Source organism: Anolis carolinensis, chromosome 3, assembly GCF_035594765.1.
Source record: "Anolis carolinensis isolate JA03-04 chromosome 3, rAnoCar3.1.pri, whole genome shotgun sequence".
In the NCBI taxonomy this organism is placed as follows: Eukaryota; Metazoa; Chordata; class Lepidosauria; order Squamata; family Dactyloidae; genus Anolis; species Anolis carolinensis.
The window spans coordinates 198,254,513-198,277,645 of record NC_085843.1 but is presented as its reverse complement, the minus strand read 5'-3'; the positions used below and the strand labels follow the sequence as shown (position 1 = coordinate 198,277,645).

Here is a 23,133-nt window from a genome sequence, read left to right as displayed (position 1 = left end):
CTCAGAGGTTGTGAGGTCTGTTGGAAACTAGGCAAGTGGGGTTTATATATCTGTGGAAGGTCCAGGGCAGGAGAAAGAACTCTTTTCTGTTTGAGACAGGTGTGAATGTTGCAATTGACCACCTTCATTAGCACTGAATAGCCTTGCAGCTTCAAGGTCTGGCTGATTCCTGCCTGGGGGAATCCTTTGTTGGGAGGTGTTAGCTGGCCCTGGTTGTTTCATGTCTGGAATTCCCCTAGTTTCCAACAGTCTTCACAACCTCTGAGGATGCCTGCCATAGATGTGGGGGGAAATGTCAGGAGAGAATGCTTCCAGAACATGGCCATACAGCCCGGAAAACTCACAGCAACCCAAATTTCAAATTGCCTATGAAAATAGGCAATTTGTTTCATAAAGATCAAGTAGACAGAACATATTGGAAAGAACAAAAATAACTTTCTGGCCTTGCATCGTGCATTAAGGTGCAAATATTAAGACACAAATAGTGTTCAATTCGGCAAGTATAATTTGCCAATAACTTGCATTGCAGTAGTCCCCCCCCCACTCCCCTCCCTGACTTTCACATATACAGAATATTCTCATTCATATACATGCACAGCATTATGTAGGGGTGTTAGACTGCATCTACATTGTTGGCTTGAATGCAGTTTAGACACCACTGTGTTTACGGCTATGGCGTCAGGTGAGTTGTAGCTTCACAAAGTCTGTTGCCTTCTCTGCCAAAGAGGGTTGCAGTTTCAGTTTCTCTTGCCTTGTCAAGCAACCTACAAATCCCATTGTCCCAGAGCATTTTGCCCCTGCAGTTCAAGTGGGGTTCAACTGCCTCAATTCTGCAGTATACATGCACCTCGTATATATATCAGCATCCTGTGACTCCTGGTTAAAGCAGCTTCGAGGTTCACTTAATGAGGTTCACTTAATGATGTGACTAAGAACCCTTTCACACAGCCATATAACCCAGAATATCAAGGCAGAAAATCTCACAATATATGCTTTGTACTGGGATATCTGAGTCAACACTGACATATATTCCAGTTCAAAGCAGAAAATATAGGATTTTATTCAGTTGTGTGGAAGGGGCCTGTGTTTCTTCCCCCGCTTAAAAAAAAGGAATTATTTTCAACTATCTGTGCCTTTAAAATGCCTGCAGTCTCATGGTGACCCCATTAATTCCTTCCATGTGGAATTCAGCTGACCCTGCTTAGCTCTTCCCACACCTCAGACAGTATCTTTGGGATACTTGGGCCTCAACTAATTCTTCTACTGGAGGATACTCCCCTCCACACTCTCCCAGTGAAGAGATGTAATTAGATCTTCCTCTGATCTGCATGATAATGGAGAATACTATCACCAGATGGAGAGTCTTGCCAATAACTTGCAGTGCAGTAGTTCTCTCCCCCCCCCCCCCCCCCGACTTCCACATATACAGAATATTCTCACTCACATACATGCACAGCATTATGTAGGGGTGTTGGCTTTGTGAGGGAAATGTGTCACTCCAAAAAAATGAAGGGATCCTGATTTGTCCCCCTTTTGAAACATCCCCATTAAAACTGCATTGGACATACAGGGCAATAGCGCACATCGGGCTCCAAAGTCAAAGGCTTCGTGCTGGGACTCCTGAGTCCTGCTGCCTCATGCTGGGGAGGGGAGGAGGGTCCGCCTTGCATCTTTATCACTCCTGTATGAATCCTCAGACCTCAATCCTCTTTCCCTAGCAGAGGACAAGGCTTGCTGGAAGCTAGCTGGGGTTTCTGTAGGGCTGCGAAGGCTGGAAGGGTGGAAGATAAGATTCTAGCTATTCTTTGCACTCCAGAAAGCCTTGGAACAACAAGCTGTGAGGATTAGGATGCCTTTCAAGGGGGTCTGTCCTATAGGAACATTGGTATATCCACCCCCAACCCGTATTAGAAAGCTAGGCTAGAAATGAATTCATTCAAATTCAACCTTGTCTGTGCAAACAACTTATTAGGAACTGGAACAAGGAAGTTTGGAGGGATCCATCACCCCCTCCTAGCCCCAATCTTGAACACAGCCTTATTATTATGTTTTACCACAATATCCTCTTAAGACATATTGCAAAACAAAATGACCTAGAAAGCCATTGCTCTGCATGTGACGTGTGTGATGTGCCTTTTTAACGTTGTTGCAGTCCAGAGAGGATACCTTTCATATTTATACTCTGCGTCTCAGATGCATGTATCAAGGTTAACATCAAGATGCTGGATGAAAAACTACTAGCTAGAGATCACATGACATGACCATTCCAATATATTATACAGAGTCACGGTGTTTTAGCCACACTGATTTTAGCCACAACTACAGATGTTTCAGCAAAAATTGTAAGCATTAAAAAAGAAGTATCATGTATATTTGGGTGTGTTAATTTTTATGAGCATAGGTGAGAGAACAAAAATTTGAAACAAAGCTTTATGTTTGCATGTGCATGCATGCATGTATTTGGTACTCTTGCCTATAAGCTGACCAAACTGCTGATTATAGTATTTAGTTATGGGTTAATAACTGGGTACTGAGGCATGCATACACATAATAGGCTGTTCCAAATATATTAGGACACTGATCTGTTTATTTAGTTTTTAAAATAATAAAATGAGAGCATGACATTTGTGGTGGTCTGTCTTATATTCATTCTGGTTTCTAAGAAATGAACACAAACTGTTAAGAGCTTTTAACTGATTTTTATTCAATTTGAAGCTTGATAGAAATGCTGTGAAATTAACCCTTTATTTAATTTCTTAATAATCCCAGCTTCTCTTTTCAGGAACTAGTACTCTTACTTATGACTATGTAGATAAAGTGGCAACCGAACAATGAGAATAATTATAATCAATAAAGAAACCATTGCTTATTGGTCCAAGAGAAAAGCATTTACACTGCTTTGTTGCACAGGTTTGTTTATTAAGCTAAGAAGCAAGCACTCTTACACCTTAAGGTAACTGTTTCATCAATGGAGATCGATAACAAAAATGAAATTGGGAAAAACCTAAACTGAAATCAGTCAGTGATAAATATAAATAAAGGACCAACAAGCATTAAAAATAATGAGCAACAAAGTTACAATGGTTTAACTCTAGAGATACAAGTTAGCAAGGTAAAGAACAGGAAGGAAACAACCTCCCTATATGCAGTCCTACCTTATCAAACCTAGGTGCAGTCAATTACTTAGCAATATAACATACGCAAAACAACTATAGCTTCTTACTCTGAACCCTTAATACATTTCAAATGTAAGCTTCTTACATATTTTTCCTTGCTAGTTTGACTCTTTGATTTTAGGCATGTATTGCCAAACACCCATTAGTTTCTTCCACTTGATTCAGAATGTGAAAGAATGTGAGACAGGCAGAAAGTAAAAGGAATCTGTGCCATATCAAGACCTTGATACCATATTTCATGAGCGCAATATACTTGACAAATTCCCAGAGCGCACTCCTGCACCAAATACCTGAAAAGTACATTGAAAGAATTCTTCCATCATCAAGTATGCTTGATTAGTACTGCCTGTAATGCAATCAGTGTCACCCATTCTCACAAACTGATACATCACTAACCATAGTATTTTGAATCTGGGATCTAAAGAAACTTTCAACAATGTGAACTGGTTGTGTAACATTATTAATATTTCAATCAACCTGAAAGAGAAAACAACTGATTTTTCTCTGATGTCCTTTCTTTTTTCAGTTTTCCATTGCAATAACAAAGGCTATAAAATCCTCATTCTGGTTTTACAACATAACCCTACACATGTCTTTTTAGGAATAAGTTCACACTGAGTTCAGTCAATTCTATACTCAGGCAAGTGAACGTAAGATTGTACTCTAAAGAACTTTGCAGCATTACAATTACCATGTAGGCCTTTTTGCTAAACCATAGCAGCAAAACAGTTGCAAAGCAGAAAGAAATGTTACATCAGCCTGCGATGTTACAAGTAATTTGATATTCATATTGTTAAGTTCTTAGATTCATTATTAATTATGCAGAACATATCAACAATATGAAACCTATTTATTTCATCATTTACAGCTTTCAGAAGTAGTTACAATATACAAAACTAATCTGGAGCTTTAAATGAAAAAATGAATGCCATTAGATACAAACATTTCGCAGACTTAGGTGTGCATGATTTTGCATAACATTTTGCTTCTAGCATACTGACTTCATTAGGTTTTAGAAAGGAAAATCTATGTTCTTCCTGTCCTGATGGGATACCATCAGTTTTTCTGGTCACTAGATTATGATTAGTGCAACTGGCATAGTTCAAATCCATACACAGAAACCTCCCTTTGGGCTGGAATACATCCAGATGGTATTCTAATAACTAGTAAAGCAGTGATTGGGTTTTTAATGAAGTACTTCTGAAAGGAATGATTCACATATACATTAGTTGCTATTGCATTATGTGATTGCTCATAACATTAAATGAATTGTGTTTTAAATGGTGTGAATCAGTAGGAAACCTATATGTAGGTTATTTCCTACAAGTAAATTTTAACTTGGTATCCGAAACATGGGGAATATATGTTCATGTGTAAACTTAACTAAAGCTGTGTTAGTGAAAATACTGCAAGGGTCAACCAGAGACAACTGTTTTCACAACAGAATCTGGCAGAACAGAATCCCTAGCTCAATTCTAAACTTGCAGTCAGGCATATTTATGTAAAGGCACTATCAATTGTGAATAAATATAACAGTGTTTAAAATTTCTAGATATTGTCAGTTGTGATTGACTCTCAAGTTTCGAGCGACTAATGTTGAAATACCACTCCATATAATTAACTTACAATTGAACTGAAGTGAACCGTGGATAAGAGAGTAACTAACATTATAAAGATAGAGTAATCATGGTAACAGTTTTAGCTTTGTGAAGAACACAGAGTCAATGTCAATCCATTTTTTATTTCAGCTTTTATATTCTGTATTTTCAAGCAGAAAGAGCAGCTATTTCATACAATCATCATTTGTCTTTATATTACTCCTAAGACAAATTCTGTCAATATTACTAAATACTTTATTATTTCATGAATTGTTTCACTATCACTAGCATGCAGGTTTTACTATCTGCAGCCATACCAAAATACTGGCATAATAAATGTATGTAGTGTCATGAAGGAGCTAGGAAGCATACATAATCAAGTGTAAGAAGTGTGGCCTTATTTGAATGTTCCTATCAATTACACAAGACAAAGATAAAACTGAAATAGTTCCCATGTAACACTAAACCATGGTTTAGTGCTATATAAATAAGCTGGACAATCCAGACAAAGGACATTCTACCATAGCCCTTTCCCTGGTTTTACATAGCAGTGATTTTGCAACTATTCAGTATTCAAAGTATCAGAAACCATAAAGTTATCTTGCATAGAGACTAACCAGAATAGTTTTGATGCCATGATCTTTAGTCCAGATAACATGAAGAAATTAGTTTCTTTTGCCAGCCTTATTGATGTAGGGGTGGTGATAGGGAAGCACAGCTCCAGGGATTTGATCAGTTTTGTTCCAACTCCTCTGTGTGACATAAGTTAGTGTTATACATGAACCAGCACGCCATTCCTCATTGAAGCAGTGTAGGAACTAGTGCATATTTGACAGCTGTGTTTAAACTGTTAACCTGGAAATACATTTTGGTATGCTTTTTTTAAACTTGATTTTTAATATCAACCACATTAAATATTCTGCATATGATTTATGCATGTACTTTTATAACATACCATGCTCATTCCAAGATGGGGCAAGTTTGAAGCTCCAATCTACATCTAAATCTAAGTTGCTAGTTTTAGATGAAATGTGCCCATTAAATGATTTACTATGTGGTAAGTTAACATTTACATAAATATCTTGATTGCCCAGGTCTCATTTAGTTGACCCTAGCAACTGAATTTAGGTCCATATATGTATCTCTCTGTGTGTTGACTGATCTCATGGCACTTCAGTTTGGATCTGTAAAATGTATGACTACACAAACCTTTCCACACGAAGGCTGCAATTCCATACTCATACTCAGCTATTTAATAGTAAGCACAACTGAACTGAGTGGGACTTAATTTTGAATAGATACATGAAGTTTTGCAGGAAACATGTTGTCTAAGGTTGGAGTCTAGATTAAAAATTAAATTCTGAAGTTCAGTCAGGAGGTTATCACCAGGCCTTTGGGCAACTTCTTTCTTCTCTGTATATATATTTCACAGTGTTGTTGTTATGTGACATTAGGTTCCCTAAACAATTTAGCAAAGGGGCCAGGTGTAACTGAGGAGAGACATAAGGTGCATCTTTACTGTAGAATTAATGAAGTTTGACTCCACTCTAACTGCCAGTCTTTGATGTGATGGAATGATAGGAGTTTCAGTTTTACAAGGTATTTCGCCTTCTCTGTCAAAGCATGCTGGTAGTTCATCAAAGTCCAAAGTCCAAAACACCTGGAGGACCAAAGTTTGAGAACCACTGCTCGAGGAAGGGAGAGGCAGAAACTTAGGAGTTCCCTCTTTTTATGGGAAATTACAGATTGTATTCAAAAATTGGACTTAATTTGTGCCCTGTAGTACAGATGAGGTTAATACTTGAATAGAAGACTGCCAATGAATACAAGGTGCTTGTGGGCTACATTTTAAAGCAGTGTTTCTCAAACTCTGCTCCTCCCGGTGTTTTTGACATCGGTTTGCAGAAATCCCAGCCATTCTACCAGCTGTTTGGAATTGTGGAAGCTGAAGTTCAAAACATCTGGAGGAGCACAGTTTGATAAACCCTGTTTTAGAGGAAAGAACTGGCAAAACCAACTCTAAGTATTTCTTGCCTTAAAAACCCTATGAAAATCATTGGGTTGCAATAATTTGACAGGTAACTTAAAGGCACATATACTTGTAGTTAAACTACAGAGCCAGGGATTCTTAAACAGGTTTTTCATAGTATATGTATTGTTTTAGGCTCCTTCCACACAGCTGTATAAATCCACATTGAATTTAATGATTACATGGCAGACTCCGATAATCCAGTTCAAGATATATTGTGGATTATCTGCCTTGATATTATGGGTTACATTGCTGTGTGGAAGTGCCCTTAGACTCTCATTCAGATATGCATTGACAGGACAGCCACTTGCAATGACCAAAACATTTTGAAAAGGTCTTATTCAGCAATTTCTCTTCTACATAATATTTGGATGCAGCATTAAGAAAAAATGTTAGAAAATATGCATGCACATACACACACAACTCCCTCTAGACCTTCTCCCAGCTGCCCTGAAAGCCATTTACCTAGAATCTTCTCCTGTGAGATAGGAGCAACGTTTAAATAATTGCAGCCATGGGCTTTCCCATGGAATATGCACTGCTGTGAAAAGATGGTATTAATACCATGGGAAACATTCTCATAATTGAGCTCTATTCATAATAACTTGGAAAGTCTATATATCCTTTAGTGGCATGTAGATTTTGTTACAGTATTAATCTGATGCTTAATTTATGGTAATTAATTGCATCTCATTTGATACCCCTTTAGACATCCTTCTAGGTGTGCAGGAAGACAGGATTGTGAAAAAGGATTTTAAGTGATATATACTAGAATTTTAGAAGTTACTTTTTATATTACACTTCCCAGAAATGTGCAACCTCTATGGCTAGCAGGCTGTTCTTCCACAGAGAACCATATCCAAAAACAGAACTAGGCCTAGGCCTAAAGAGCAACCAAAAAGGAGGTAATCACTAAATCCAAATGTTAGACTAAACATTGAACCCTACGTGTTAAACAATGTGCAGCAAAAATCTTTGTTGACTGTAATGTAAGTCCCTGGAGATAAAGCAGTCTTCCCTAATGTTAAAGCTATCTATGTGTTTAGCAGTTATTTTTGATGCAAAATGAAATAATCATCTTTGCTGAAAGCATCTTCATAACTTGATTATACTTCTTTAATACCCAGATCTTAAGCATGATTACTGAGAATTAAATCCCATTTAGTCCAATGGTTTTTATGATTTCATGCTTGTAGCTAAGCAATACAATCGCATACATGTTTATTCAGAATTAATTCCAATCATATTGAATGGCCCCATGCCTAGAAGGGTATGCCTATATTGCAGTCTTTTTAAAGTGTTCTTTCTTTTGTTTGTTTCTAACAGGAAAATGTTAAAGGTAATAACAGTTGCGCAAAATGGCTATCAGAGTACAATCCTTTTCATAGCACTTTTATAGATCAAAATAATATTTCTAATAATATGCATCAAAAAGCCGTTATTAGAAACCTGTCATACTTGTTATCTAATGTTTTAAAAGAAAAGCTTTTTGGAGTATGCCAAAGTAGAAACAAAAGTATTAGTGCACTTTTTAAAAAATCCAAAAACATCTAGCATTTAATATTTAATATAAAAGTGCATCTAGGGCCTACTTTAACAAGGACATTAAAAGAATGCCTCTTCCAAACTCAATTCTGAAAGGGTTTGCCTACAACCCTTCAGTTTTAAATAAATTCCTCAGTGTGAAAAGATTTATGAACATGCCATACAATATGCAAGAGCAATCCGTTTTACATAAAAATACAAATTTTAAGCATTTCATACCAAACAATCTATACACATAATAAAAGTGAAAATGTGCATGTGTGTATGTGGCACGGGTGTGTCCACTCACACAGACAGAGTCCTGCCTCCACAAACAGGATATAGTTCCCACTGACCAGGAGACATTCATTTCTCTCCCTCAAAGGACATTGCAGGTTATAGAGTGCCATGAACATGACCAAGAGCCCTGTCAATGTCCCCCACAAATGTCATACTGAAGTGAAGGCTTTCATTTGGGGACAATTTCCTCCTTGATTTTCTGTTTTTCCTGCACCAAAGAAACCAGTGTTCCTTTCTCTTTCCATTGGTGTGAAATTTGACCTCGCCCACTACTTCTCCCTTAACCATTTCCTATGGCACACAGCAAACAGAGGAACTGATCAGCCACCTGCCATGCAGGAAGGCACAATCACTCCCAATAGACAACCTCCAGAGAAGGACACTCCACCACACTCTGAGGCAGCCTGTGCCACCTCTCTATTTTCTCTTCTCTCAGCTAAACATCCCTGAGGAGGAAAGGAGGAAGGAAAAAGAGAAGGCAGGGAGGAAGACAAGGATGGAAGGAAGGAAAGGCGGAAGACAATGAAGGAGGGAGGAAAAAGAGAAGGAAGGATAGAATCCTAGAATCTATGAAAGACAAAAGAAAAAGGGAGGGAGGGAGGGAGGGAGGAAGGAGAGAGAGAGAAGGTGGGAGGAAAGAGGGAAGAAAGGAAGACAGAGTGGAAGGGGAGGAGGGAGGGAGAAAGAGGGAGGGAGGGAAAGAGGAAGGAACAAGAGAAGGAAGGAAGGATAACATGGTGAGAGAGAAGAGGGCCTGAGAAAAGAGCCCAAGGGGTCTCATCCAGCCAGTACCTCATGTAGGGAATTGGGGGACTGACTCCACAGGATGGAATTTGTAGTCCACTCTGCATCTGTGACCCTCCCCCCCACTGACAATGGACTGAAACCAAACTTGCCACAGAGAAGCCCCATGACCACTTGAACAAACTTCAGGAGTTTGTGGGAAGTGACCTTGATTTTGGGAGCTGTAGTTCACCCTGATCCAGACAGCACTGAATTCAGGCAACACCAAATCTGGACCAAGCTTGCCAACAGAGCCAACATGGCCAATTGTTCATACAGGCCTGGTTTTGGGAGGATTGACCCATGAGGCCCAAATATCTGCAGCTCAAAACAACAATCATTTTTGTAAGCAATAGCAGTCCTTACGTTCCTAGTCACCTGTGTCCTGCCTGTTAATGTTATTTGTGTTAATGGCAATGTTGTTGCAGTTACATAATGTAAATGTAAACATTTTACTTCTAAAATAATATAAATTTAGACATAACTTGTTAATTGAAACAAAAACTGCCCGGTTTTTGCTTCAAAGTTTGCATTCAGCTTTAAATTGCATTTTAACTAGCCTTTTATCCAAAGGACTCAATGCAAGTCTAACCTACAGTCCCAAAGTATTTTTTTGCTCTCCTGTCACTCAGCCATAACTGTTGCTGCTGCTAAGTCGCATAGCCGTTTCTGACTCTTCGTGACCTCATGGACCAGTCCACGCCAGAGCTCCCTGTCGGCCGTCGCCTCCCCTACTTCCTTCAAGGTCAAGCCAGTCACTTCAAGGATACCGTCCATCCATCTCGCCCTTGGTTGGCCTCTCTTCCTTTTTCCTTCCATTTTCCCCAGCATCTGTGGCCAAAGTACTTCATCTTTGCCTCTAATATCCTTCCCTCCAGTGAGCAGCCAGGCATTATTTCCTGGATGATGGACTGGTTGGATCTTCTTGCGGTCCAAGGCACTCTCAGGATTTTCCTCCAGCACCAGAGTTCAAAAGCATCTATCTTCCTTCGCTCAGCCTACCTTATGGTCCAGCTCTCGCAACCATAGGTTACTATGGGGAATACCATTGTGTTGACTATGCGGACCTTCGTTGCCAGTGTGATGTCGCTGCTCTTCACTATTTTTTCAAGGTTGGCCATTGCTCTCCTCCCAAGAAGTAAACGTCTTCTGATTTCCTGGCTGCAGTCTGCATCTGCAGTGATCTTCGTGCCTAGAAATATAAAGTCTGTCACTGCCTCCACATTTTCTCCTTCTATTTGCCAGTTATCAATAGGTGTAGTTGCCATGATCTTGGTTTTCTTGATGTTTAACTGCAACCGGCTTTTGCACTTTCTTCTTTCACCTTGGTGATAAGGCTCCTCAGCTCTTCCTCACTTTCGGCCATAACAGGCTTCTTTAAATTACAGTCACTTTCAAATAATGTTATCACTAAGATGGTATCACATATTGCTATAATATAATTCCATTATTGTATAATTATTATTACCTCCACAACAGGTAAAACTAGTTGTTGGTAAAGCATTCCAGTCCTTCCTTCTCACATATATCTCTATATGGCATGCTGCATTGTGGCATGGGAGGTTGGGTAAATATGCCAGGCTAATGCCTTGCTGCACCAAATAGTGCGTTGCTTTCATGGGGCTCATAGCAGGAAAATGGAAGTGCATCAAAGTTTGTTTTGAAGAGGACAAGAATTTATCATCCCATCATGTTGGATAATGTCATCTCTCTTTAACTACTAAATATAAAATGTATGCTCCCAATGCACTCAATTACAGTCAACTCTGCATATCTATGGATTGTGCATCCACAGATTTGACCACCCAAAAAGCAAACCCTGGTTTTGCCATTTTATATATGAGAGACCATTATACTATGCCATTGTATGCAATGGGACTTGAGCATCCATGGATTTTAGGATGTAAAGGGGATCCTGCAGCTAAATCTCGGCAGATACCAAGAATCTACTGTACTGATTAAAATATATATCCATTTATCAGGAACAACTTATAAAATGGCTTACAATATAGCATGGTGTAATTGTTTCATAATTGGAATACAATTGGCCAGGGTTTGAATCCCTGCTCAGCCACAAAACCCTTCTGAATCACCTTGGGCAATTCACATTTTCTCAGTCTTGGATGAAGGCAACCTCCTCTGAACATATTTTTCCAAGAAAACACCATGATAGATTTGCCTTCGGTTGGAAAGGATTTGTAGGTATATAACAGCAAAGAGAGTTTATAGCCCTTCTAAATAACAGAAACAAAGAAGTTCGTCAGATGAAGGCCCCATCTATACTGAGCATGTAATGTAGTTTCATGCCGGCATTGAAGAAAGTAGTTTCACCGTGCAGGTGAAACCGGAAACATAGGAAAACCAGAAACCAGTTTGAGGCCGGGATGGTGATTACACAAAGCACAGAGCACTGGTGCACATTTAGGGATTTCTTTGGTGGACTTTGGTGGAGGTTTGTCTGTCCACCACAGTTTGAAACTAGCTTGAAGCTAGTCCAAAAGCCTAGTAGAAATAGGAATTGTTTTGAATTCTAAGAAAGAAAACAAACCGAGTTTCCCACTTAATGACATTCACAGCCTTGACAACACTACAGCCCCAACCAATTGACTAAAGAAAGAGGAGGTTACTTTTGCTTGAGACTAAATTCTTACTTAGCCTTTTAATTTATAAATCAAGGTAACCAAAGCAAACACAATAGTATTAGGGTAAGACAATAAACATGGTTTTGACAATGTCAAAATGCCACCATGGATACAATGCTGAAAAATAAGATAGGCTATATTAATCTGAACTATAGCTAAATTATATGTACTGTACATGTTTAAGTTCAACAGAGTCCTAATAATAAGGTATGCATTAGTTTCATTAATTCAGACTTCATTATGTTTTTACATAGAAGTACTGTTGCAGCCACAGAAGGCCATATGTAGAATGACAGACTGACTGACGGATTTGCCATCTTGATGCCTATGACTTAAGACAGGGAGTTCCATTAAGGCAAGCAAAGTGCTTTTGGTGCAAATATAACACATTTAGAGAAGTACATTATTCAGCATCAAAAATGTATAGCTCAGAATTCCAAGGACTTCCTGAAAACAGACCCTATTTTTCAGCCTCACTCAAGAACTGCCATCATACAGTGATAGGGAAAAGTGAGCCATCTCTCATCAAGGACTTCCTCATGGACTGCCATTATTTTTCTGAATGGTATTTTAAGTTTGCACTTTGGAAAATATTTTATTCATAATAAAAAATCACATCTTTTCAAAGTAGTCTGAAATCACACGTATTTTTCATCTTTGTGTGATCTTCATCTGTTGAAGATATAGTTGCAGCCTATTTGAATCCTTAAAGGGCAAAAGTAGTATTCTGTGTATAGTGTCTGACCTTCTAGTTTCCATGGAGACAAGTAGCTCTCCTTTTTTGGAGTACCACAACTTGAGATAGTGGGCATGGTTGAATAAAGTGTGACTATGAGTAGCATTGCATGAGGCAGTGGTATGCAGACTAAAGATGAAGCTTGGTACTTTTTCATCTAAACTGTAGACTACAATTAGGCAAAAAATATAAAAATGAGGCAACACCTATGAATTCAGTTAGTCTCACCATGATAGAATAAATTGACTGTAGTACCTATACTAAATTGTGTTGTTGTTTTGCATTATTAATAACAGAAGCCCATCACTAGACTACTTTCCTATGGTGATGGGACTGTGCTCTTTGAGACCAGTGGCTACACATATGGTAGCAATGCTGCTGGTAGGGAGTCCCAAATTAGGACTAATTGTACTAAACAGCTACTGAACAACAGTAGTAGTGGGGTGTTCAAAGGCAATGGCATTGTATCTAAAATTTATTAGTATTGTGCAGAAACAAGTACTAGTGAACCACGTCAGAATGTCTTTTACCAAAATTAGATAATGTTCAAAGATGTGAATCCCAGATCAAAAGCAACACAGCTAAATACTGGGGAAAAGTAGAGGACAAGTATGACCAGCCTGCTGTCTAATCATGCAAACAGATTCAAGCTAAAAGGATATTCAGCTGCTGATATGCTCAGATGTTAAAGTTCAAAACTGCATAATGGATATAATATTAAAATGGAATGTGAGAAGCATGAACTACACTCAATCAAGGAACCTACAGCCCTGAGTATGCAGGACCTGAGCATGATTGCTGATGCCAGAGTGTCATTCAGAATGTCATCATAAGTTGAAAACAACTTGACAGCTATTAACAACAGGGATTCTGGGCTTTTTATTAACCAGTGTTGGTGATGAAGAGGCACAGCAGCAACACCAGCAACAGACTCAAATTGCTATAGACAGGATCACAACAGGATCACAGCAGTACAATTACAAAAAGTAATATCCTTGGAACATGCCACATTATTTGATGATGCCTCACTGATATCAAGATTCTTAGACAAAATGTGAATCACTGATTATCTAAAACTCTGGGCAATAATACCTGGTAGTCAGTGAACTTGAGATAATAATACTGTAATGTTTTATGAACAAGACAAAAGCATATACAACAGGATGTGAGACGTTCTTCTGCAAATAACTGTCAGAACACGAGTAAATAGTAAAGAATCTTAGATCAATATTATTTCTTTACTTTTCTGCAATCAGGAGATGAGTGTGTGTTTGTCCCTTCAAATTGCTCCTCTGCCGTTTCCCTCCTACGCCACTTTTCCTGTAACTTTGTCTTACATTCAGAGCTCTATATTATTTCAGATTTTATTTAGGAAGACTTTTTTCATACTGAATTTCTTACAGAATTTCTTTTTCCACTTCTATTAATTACTTCTAAAATGGAGTTCAAAAATTTTAAAAGGTACTTCACCAAATCATGTTACAATATATTGTTTTACTATCCATTAAGAGCTTGTGGTACAGTAACAAAAAGATATAACTTTCCACCACTTTTTTCCAATTTACTCCGCATTGATTTTTGAGTGTCTGTTCTGTACTACAAAAGAGTTGTTTTCTTTCTCTGTTTTCTTTTGAGGGGGAGGGGGACAGGTGGTCTTAGTCCTGGAAGAGCCAAGTAGCAAAAATATGATAGAAAAGGGGAGAAATAGTCGTCTAAATGCACTTGAAAGTATTAGTAGACAAGGCAGACAGACCTCAAGCTTATAGGAACATTTTGCAAGAACTTAATAATCTCAGAACTAGATGTGAAAGCAATGATAGGAGGTGCAGAAGTATAGCTCATGGGCTAAGTCAATTCTTCTACACACTATGAGTTACACTGGGATAATTATACAATTGTACAAATACAAATTTACATGTCAATTATTACAGAAAAATTATACCACCAACACAAAAATATGAGTGGTCATTAGAGTGGACAAAGAATGGATCAAGTATAATCAGTTATTACATCTGACAACTTTGGATGGGGCATACAAGAAAGTAATTAACATAAGGCAGATTTTTTCAAAAGAAAAAAACCTTCTGAGGAATAGCATTCTAAAGAACAGTAATTCTAAACAGTGTTCTAAATTCTAATTCTGTTCTGTTCTAATTCTAACCGTGTTCTAAAACAAACAAAAAAAATCCAATTTATAGATTGGGAACATAAATGTTTGAATTATACACATTATTCTTGTCATTACTGTTAAATGAGAGCCAAAAATCTTTGTCAATATACATGAGTAGCTATAAATTTTGATCCTTCAGATGCTTGGAACTCCACTCCAAGAAATACATGACATTAGCCAAACCGGCTGGGATGTCTGGGAGTAGAAGCCAAAAACATCTGGAAGACCAAAGGCTGGCGAAGCAACAATCCAGTGTAATTACCAATGTATCTTCACTCAGTACTCAGTACTCAGTCTATGAAAGCTTATGCTACAACTTCCTCTTTTTTTAAGGAACCCTCTCCGACTAATTTAAGTTCTCACTGTTGTGCTTTATACACCTTGGTTATAACTGCTGTTTTTGTTTTGATCCTTAACAGATCATTTAGAATAGTTTCTAAAGGTGACCTTGCTGATCCTTAGGACAAGTTAAAATAAACAACAAAAAGGGAGCTCATCTAGGACCTTTTGCATGCAATAATAATCAGATTGAGTAGCATATGCATTTCCAAAGTGCCTCTTTTTAAAAAACAAAACAAAAAAAACAGTTAAGTTTAGACATTTAAGAAGGAATTGCAGACAAAGTGGCACAATAACTTAACCTCTACTTTCTTGAAGCAATAGCATCAATGTAAAGTGATTTTTTTTGTCATAGGCAAAAGTTGACACAATAAAATGGAATGAAATAATTTTTTTGCTTTGTTTCAAGAGAGAAGGTAAAACATATTAGTAATGGCACATATGTTATATTTTTAGGCAAGTGGCATGATGGCTAAGGGAGCGGATAATGAGATGTGGAATCTTTCATCTCCAGCATCACAATCCCTTAATGATGAAGGTAAGCAAACACTTGGTCTCTCCCCTGCCCCATCTCTCCATAAACAAACACTAGATATTTATAGAATACTAGATCATAAGAAGAAGTAGATATGAATTATCCCAGTTCTCAACCTAAGTGGACTAGAGAATTCAATCAAAGTAAAGGTGTAAAAGAAAAGAATTGAAGACACATTGATGACACAAATAAATTGGACATTTTGAGGACTATTTATCATGTCAATCACTATGCCATTCCAAGACAACATTGTATATCCTAATATTTCACCCCCGAGGCCCTAGTTTTCCAGCATACAGAGAACTGTTAATGGAATTGAGCTCAAAGCCATTACAGTCTCTCTCAGATATTCCCCATAAGATAGGAAAGCACAAGGGGTGAGTGTATCCTTGTGACTGTTTTCTGTTTTTAAATGTCTCAGTGAGTAAAGCATGATGGTGGGGTTTTTTTGTTTAGTTTTTCATGTCAGGGGCAACCGGAGTTGCTTCTGGAGTGAGAGAATTGGCCGCCTGCAAGGACGTTGCCCAGGGGACGCTCGGATGTTTTTGATATTTTACCATCCTTGTGGGAGGCTTCTCTCATGTCCCCGCATGGAGCTGGAGCTGATAGAGGGAGCTCATCCGCGCTCTCCCTGGGTGGGATTCGAACCTGACAGCCTTCAGGTCAGCAACCCAACCTTCAAGTCACGAGGCTTTTATCCCCTAGACCACTGGAGGCTCCTATGATGGTGGTATAATTTGTTCATACTTTTTTTTTAAACCATACCTTGTCTAATTTATTTCATTTCTGGCCAAATAAATATATCTGCAAAGTATGATGGTGGTATAATTTGTTCATACCTTGCAGATATATTTATTTGGCCAAAAATGAAATAAATTAGACAAGGTATGGTTTAAAAAGAGTTTGGCTATCAAATCTAAGTAATAGTGTTAATTAGATTATTACCAGCAATAGAAAAGAGTAGCAAATATCAGAATTTGGGAGTCATTTTTTTCTTCCCATAATATAAGCAATAGTACCCTGAACAATCTTGAGGGTGTTGTTGTCCTTTTTGCTACATTTTTGCTACATTGCCTCCTTCACTTTTTAAAGATCGAGATGAAACTTTTCTGCACAAAAAGGAAATAATAATAGAAGGAAATGGTGCAAAACCCACCCACCCCTGCTAATTGTCACTACAATGTAGATAATATGAATAGGCACTAATGTATGTGCAATAGTATAATATAATCTAATAATGTAGAGTAGGATTTCTTATAAACATTTAGGAAATTGGTTTTTATTTATTGATTTATTAAAATATTTAGAAACCCCTCTTTACCTAAGGATCCCTAGGCAATGCATAATAAATCAAACCTGGCTAATATGAATGAAGCATATTAAACAGCAACCAAGCATGGAGAAGAGCAAACCACAGACCACCTATTACAATGCAGCCTGAGCCCTGCCACATGCATAATAGAGGACCTTCTTATAGAAACACCAGAGGCACTCCAAGTGGCCAGCCACTGGTCAAAGGACATTTAGTATAATGCCAAGTTTTTAACTTTGTTTGTGTTTTTAAATACATTACAACTGTACCCTTAGTTCACTTCTAAAACGATAAATAAAATATTTAAAAAATTAAAATCTTTTAAAAATCTAATTAGAACAGGTTCAAATATTTTAAAATATCTAAAACCAGTTACATATGAGGATTTTTGTAACATCAGTTAAGCCCAAAAAACAAAACCTTTTTGGCAATGTAATGGCTATAATATTGGCACCAGTTGGGCCTCCAAAGGGAGAGTATTCCATAATTGGGTGCAACATAGCATATTACTCTGATGGATGAGATACAGAAAAACATCTCCAGCCAATCTCAGTTCCTGAACAGGCATACAGAGAGAGAAAGAGGTGCTCCTGCAACAGTTCACAGCCATTTGGGATGCAAAATGTCATTATTAACACCTTGAATTCAACTGGAAGTATAATGGCAACTAGTGCAATTCCTTTAAAACCAGTATTATATGAGTTTTCTATGGTGTTCTGATCAACAGTCTAGTTGCTGCATTATGCATTAGCTGAAGTTTCCATGTTTTCAAGGGCAGCACCACACAGAGTGCATTGCAGAAGTCTCACTGGCAAATTAACAATACATGAATTACTGTGGTTAAATTACCCCTGATGGACAGGCCAGAGATGGACCCAGACGTTCCAAGTCTACCTGAATCTCCAGAGACAAAGCTTTAAGAGTTATATACCTGCTCATCTGAGACGGGGAGCTTACCCACTTTCCAGATTTGAGAACCATCAATCCATAAATCTTCATACAGCCCAATATAGTATCCAGCTACTGACCCCAAACTTGGAAATCCCCAGCCAACACTTAACAAGAAGTAGAGCTAAACATCACCACTTTGGCATCCTACTCCAAATTTCAAAAACCCCGAATATTGACATGAAAGCTTCTAGGTCAGATGCTTTTTCTCTATCTCTAGCTAGTAATCCTTAATCCTACTTGATGCTTAGGGTTTCAGGCAGAAGCCTTTTGCTGTAACATAAACTGTTTAACTGGATATGTCAAGGAATGGACCTGTGGTATAAAGTGCTTAGTTCTTTAACAAAGTATTTAATACTGTTCAGTGGAACATTTTAATTCAATATGCATGAACCTCACTCCGATAGTCTCTGTCACACACATCACAATCTGCATATGCAAAGTGTTATCTCCTAATTATTATTCAATCATCATTTTAGGGCTGGGCATGAATTCCAAAAAGTTCATAACCTAAATCCCAGTAGTTTATATTAAACATGTTCAAAGTCCTGGGGCTTTTTCTTTTTGTTAGTGCACTACCATATATCAAAACATAAAGAACTTTGATTTATATTTTATTTTTGTACATTATTCTTCCTTAGCAAAAAAAATACAAAAAATTAAAATAGATATACAGACAGATAGAGGCTGAAGGTACATCTACACTGTAGAATTAATTCAGCTTGACAACACTTTAATTGGCATGGCCCAATGCTATGGAATCCTGGGAATTGTAGTTTGATGAGACACAAGCACTCTTTGGCAGAGAAGGGTAAAGACCTTGCAAACTACAACTCCCTTGATTCCATTTGGAATTTTCCTGCCATAATAGTCAACTTTTCTAGATACAATTTAATAGCAAGAAATCTATGGGTTCCCATGGGTTTTAACATAATACAAGTCACAAAGTCTGAACCACCAATTTTCCATTACAAAGGAATTGCTTAATTAACAATTTTCATTATTGTTTTCATCATTGTTATTCTTGACTCTGTTCCACATGACTGAGCAGAGCATATGCCTTTTATTCACTCAGAAAAACTATTCATGCAAAAAGTACAATGTGGAGAACGAAGAGACAAATTGGTGCCTAATCTCCATTATACATCTCACGTCTTCATATTGGAAACTTAACTATTTAAACTACCAGGGTGAATTCTTAGCAGCATCATGTCATAATGACAGCAATACCTGAGGCTATATTGAAGCTCTCTAAACCCATGGTAAAGTCAAAAGGTGTAACAAAAATCAATATTACAATACATCTTTCAAATATTTCATAATACAGCCCCAGTTCTTGGTGTCTTGTTCCCGGGGTTATTTGGGGTGCTGATTTGGAAAATTGCATTGGATAGACTGCATCTGCTCTAGTTTCTCAGCTATAGCTATCGTGGTTTTTTTGTAGGTGAGCATATGGTGACTGGTATATGGTATATGTTCTGTAACTAAAAAACTGGTGCTGATAGGGGGAAACAGGTGCCATTTTTGGAATCCGCAGGTCAAATATACTCAGAAACAGGGCTAACATTTGAAGCACCAAAAAGTGTATTGGCCGGTGTAATATATGCTTACCATTTTAGCAGAGGGTTGTAATAAAGATAATCATCATTGTATTAGTCTCCTAAATATTATCAATGTGTTATCAATAATTCTATCACAAGTGTAATTAAATTGACATTTCATTGTGAGTTATCATGTCAACAAAAATAGCATGCTACCTTAGCACTTTATCACTAAATCTACAAAGTTGTTGACATCTTCTGAAGTTGTCCTACAATCTGCCACTCTAAAATTTGCTAATGAGACAAGTTACAGGATCCTAATGATCCTGTGAAGACATAAAAGTGTGAGAGCATAATTTATTTTCTCTATAGAGTAAAAGGCAACTCATAAACCTGAAACAATATGTAAAGAATTCATTTGTTCGCCCCCCAAAAATCATTCAACCTAATATAATAAGGACACCAATTTCTGAATTCCTCATTTATTGTCTGTTAGAGAGCTCCTGATGGCGCAATGGGTTAAACCCTTGTGCTGGCAAGACTGCTGACTGACAGGTTGGCAGTTCAAATCCAGAGAGAGTGAGTGAGCTCCCTCTGTCAGCTCCAGCTCCCCATGCGGGACATGAGGGAAGCCTCCTACAAGGATGGTAAAACATCAAACATCCAGGCATCCCCTGGGCAACGTCCTTGCAGACGGCCAATTCTCTCACACCAGAAGTGACTTGCAGTCTCTCAAGTCGCTCCTGACACGAAAAAAGAGATGTAAATATGATTCCAGTGTTGCATTTACTCTGCTTTGTGACACAATATCATTTTCACCCTTCCTTTGAGCAGTATTAATAATGTGCCTAAATCCAGTTGTTAGTGTCTGTTAGCCTAGACTCAATAAATCAGTGGGATCTTGGTAATTCAATACTTGTCAATGAATGAATGAATACTATGTATTATATTAATACTTAGGAATTCATTAATAACATTTATTACATTTAATCAATGCTTGAGTATATTTTGCTGACTCAATGGGTCTGATCTACTGGGACTAACAATTGTATTAAGGACTTAGTTTTAAACTCAAACATTAGTATTTTGCTTTTTTAACTGCAACATCAGAATCAGAAAACTGCAATAAAAAGCTTGTACTTTTCACTACTTATGAGAATAGCTGTCTCGTTTTACTGTAGAGGTTCATAATCTCTTGCCTGTTTTCCTTGCATAAAACAGGAATTACATAAGTGTTCCTAGGACGTTTTGACTTTTTTCTGTGCTAAAGCATTCTTGAAGTCCTTATTCAAAAAATGCTATATCCAAGAAAAATATATTACAAATGATTGTTGTATCTGAATATGTGTATCTTACTAAAGCAGATGACAATAGTTGATGCAGGTAGATTTAGTAAAGGTAAAATGCATAGGCAAAGAAAGCAAATGAATATAAATAACTAAGTTTGAAAGGGATCTCTTTTTGGAAGGCCTGTTGGAATGTATTCAGTATTTTCGGTTTGGCCAAAATAAATGAAGTTTGTGAACTGTGAGCCTCATGAGCTTATTCTCTTGGTATGCTGGTTGAGATCCAATGCATATTTCATCTTCAAGGACATAAAGTTGCTGGATCAATCTTCGGAGGATACAAGCAAGTACCTAATGGTTTGCTTACGTAGGGTTAATCTTAAAAGCATTCTGCTTCTTTTTTTATCCAGTCAACTTATCCACCATTTTATCCTCTACTCTTGTTTCGTGGATAGGCGAGCTTTTCTTCTTTTTTAACATTCCAGTAGTATTGTTTCATTTAAGAGAAAATAAAAAATGATCAGATAAACTGACTTTTTGAAGACATAAAGCAGAGATCCTTCACTTGTTCTCACCATTTGTTTTTACACACAAACATACACATAGATAATTTATATGGCCACTCCATGTCCTTTTAATCGTTTTTCCAAAGGTGTTCCTTCTTAACAAGATTTTGGTTGTCCCAGGTAGTATTTTAAATTCCAGGGTATAGTTTATCTGTGATGCCCTTTTTCTTAGAGATTTAAAAAAAAAAAACTGCCCACCTCCCCAGATTTCACTGATCTTTATTATGCTTTCTATTTTATTTTGGAATGTTACTCTCCATTAAAATTGGAAAAGTTTAAGGTAAAGGTTTTCCCCTGACCGACTCTGGGGGTTGGTGCTCATCTCCATTTCTAAGCCAAAGAGCCAGCATTGTCTGTAGACACCTCCAAGGTCATTTGGCCAGTATGACTACATGGAGCACTGTTACTTTCCCACCAGAGCGGTACCTATTGATCTACTCATATTTACATGTTTTCAAACTGCTAGGTTGACAGATGCTGGGGCTAACAGTGAGAACTCACCCCGCTCCCCGGAACTGTTGACCTTTCGATCAGCAAGTTAAACAGCTCAGCGGTTTAACCCACTGTGTTTACTTTCTATAATTTTGAATGACACTTTCCCCTCCCCATGTGTTCCATATAATCATAAATCATGAATAAGAAATCAAGTATGGCTGAATTCTCAACTTATACACTGTAGCGCAGTAACACTTTTTTTCTTACTTCAGTAATCACATTTGCCATGTACCAGCTGTGATGCAGCATAATAAACTAAGGTTTGACCCTCCAAGTATTCCCTGAATGGAGCAAAGCATCCACATGTTACACTTTAGTTACTCTTAATAATTGAACACAATATGACTATTAAACTTTCACCACAAAATTTCATATTCATGTTATTTATAACTAAAAGTTCCATATTTAGATTTGGCTATTTAATAAAAATATAGTTTAACTAGAGACAATAGGCAAAATATTATAATATTTTTCTCCTCCTGGGCATTGTTTCTTTGGTTACATTGCCATGTAAACAATTAACAAGATGCATAGTTTCAGAACCATTACTTTAGCTTGAAGGGAAACAGGAAGGCTTTTAAAATCGGGATGACTGTTTAAGCATATTAACATATTCCTTTAAATTATTTCTGTCAAGATGATGCATCACACAAATAAACCTCATTTAGTTTTACTTCTACTACAAAATAAGTATCCATACATGCATTTTTGGTCATACTAAAACACTTAGGTTTTAAAGCAAGGTATTTAAGTGTTCTGTGTAATCTCTTTAGCTGTTTAGTATACAGTCATCAAAAATGCCATATAGTTAGCTGTATTCAGGACTTAATAAAGACCCTTAAAGGCAGTAGTTCTAAGTGTTTGATCATCCAGATGTTCTGAATCTCATATATATATATATATATATATATATATATATATATATAGGGTAATGAAATTTCGGCCTAGGGAAAAAAAAAACTACATATCCCAGAAACACTAAACTTGGCAGCATAACCCATTATCCATGCCTCTACATTCATACAACAAAAAGAAAACAAAAATAAAGTCCTAATTAGAGGGAGAGGAAGAATTGTTTTTATCCAATTGCTGCCAGTTAGAAGGCTAAGCTCTGCCCACTTGGTCTCCTAGCAACCCACTCAGTCCAGGGGAC

General features: G+C 37.5%; 2 protein-coding genes across 6 annotated transcripts in view; one reads left to right on the top strand and one right to left on the bottom strand.

The window, feature by feature from the left end:
• The window catches only part of dock1 (dedicator of cytokinesis 1), a 557,290-nt gene that overhangs the window by 293,256 nt on the left and 240,901 nt on the right, over window positions 1–23,133 (bottom strand). The gene's annotated exons all lie outside the window — the stretch shown is intronic.
• The window catches only part of insyn2a (inhibitory synaptic factor 2A), a 71,972-nt gene that overhangs the window by 1,403 nt on the left and 47,436 nt on the right, over window positions 1–23,133 (top strand). For 4 of the 5 annotated variants that reach the window (XR_010004581.1, XM_062976066.1, XM_008106682.3 and 1 more), the window contains exon 2: window positions 15,754–15,835. The exons of the other annotated variant lie outside the window; for it this stretch is intronic. Coding sequence is in view for 3 of the 4 variants with exons in the window: in XM_062976066.1 (XP_062832136.1) it covers window positions 15,763–15,835 (73 nt within the window). In the remaining variant the exon portion in view is untranslated. The remainder of the gene's footprint in view (window positions 1–15,753; window positions 15,836–23,133) is intronic. 5 annotated transcript variants of the gene reach the window in all.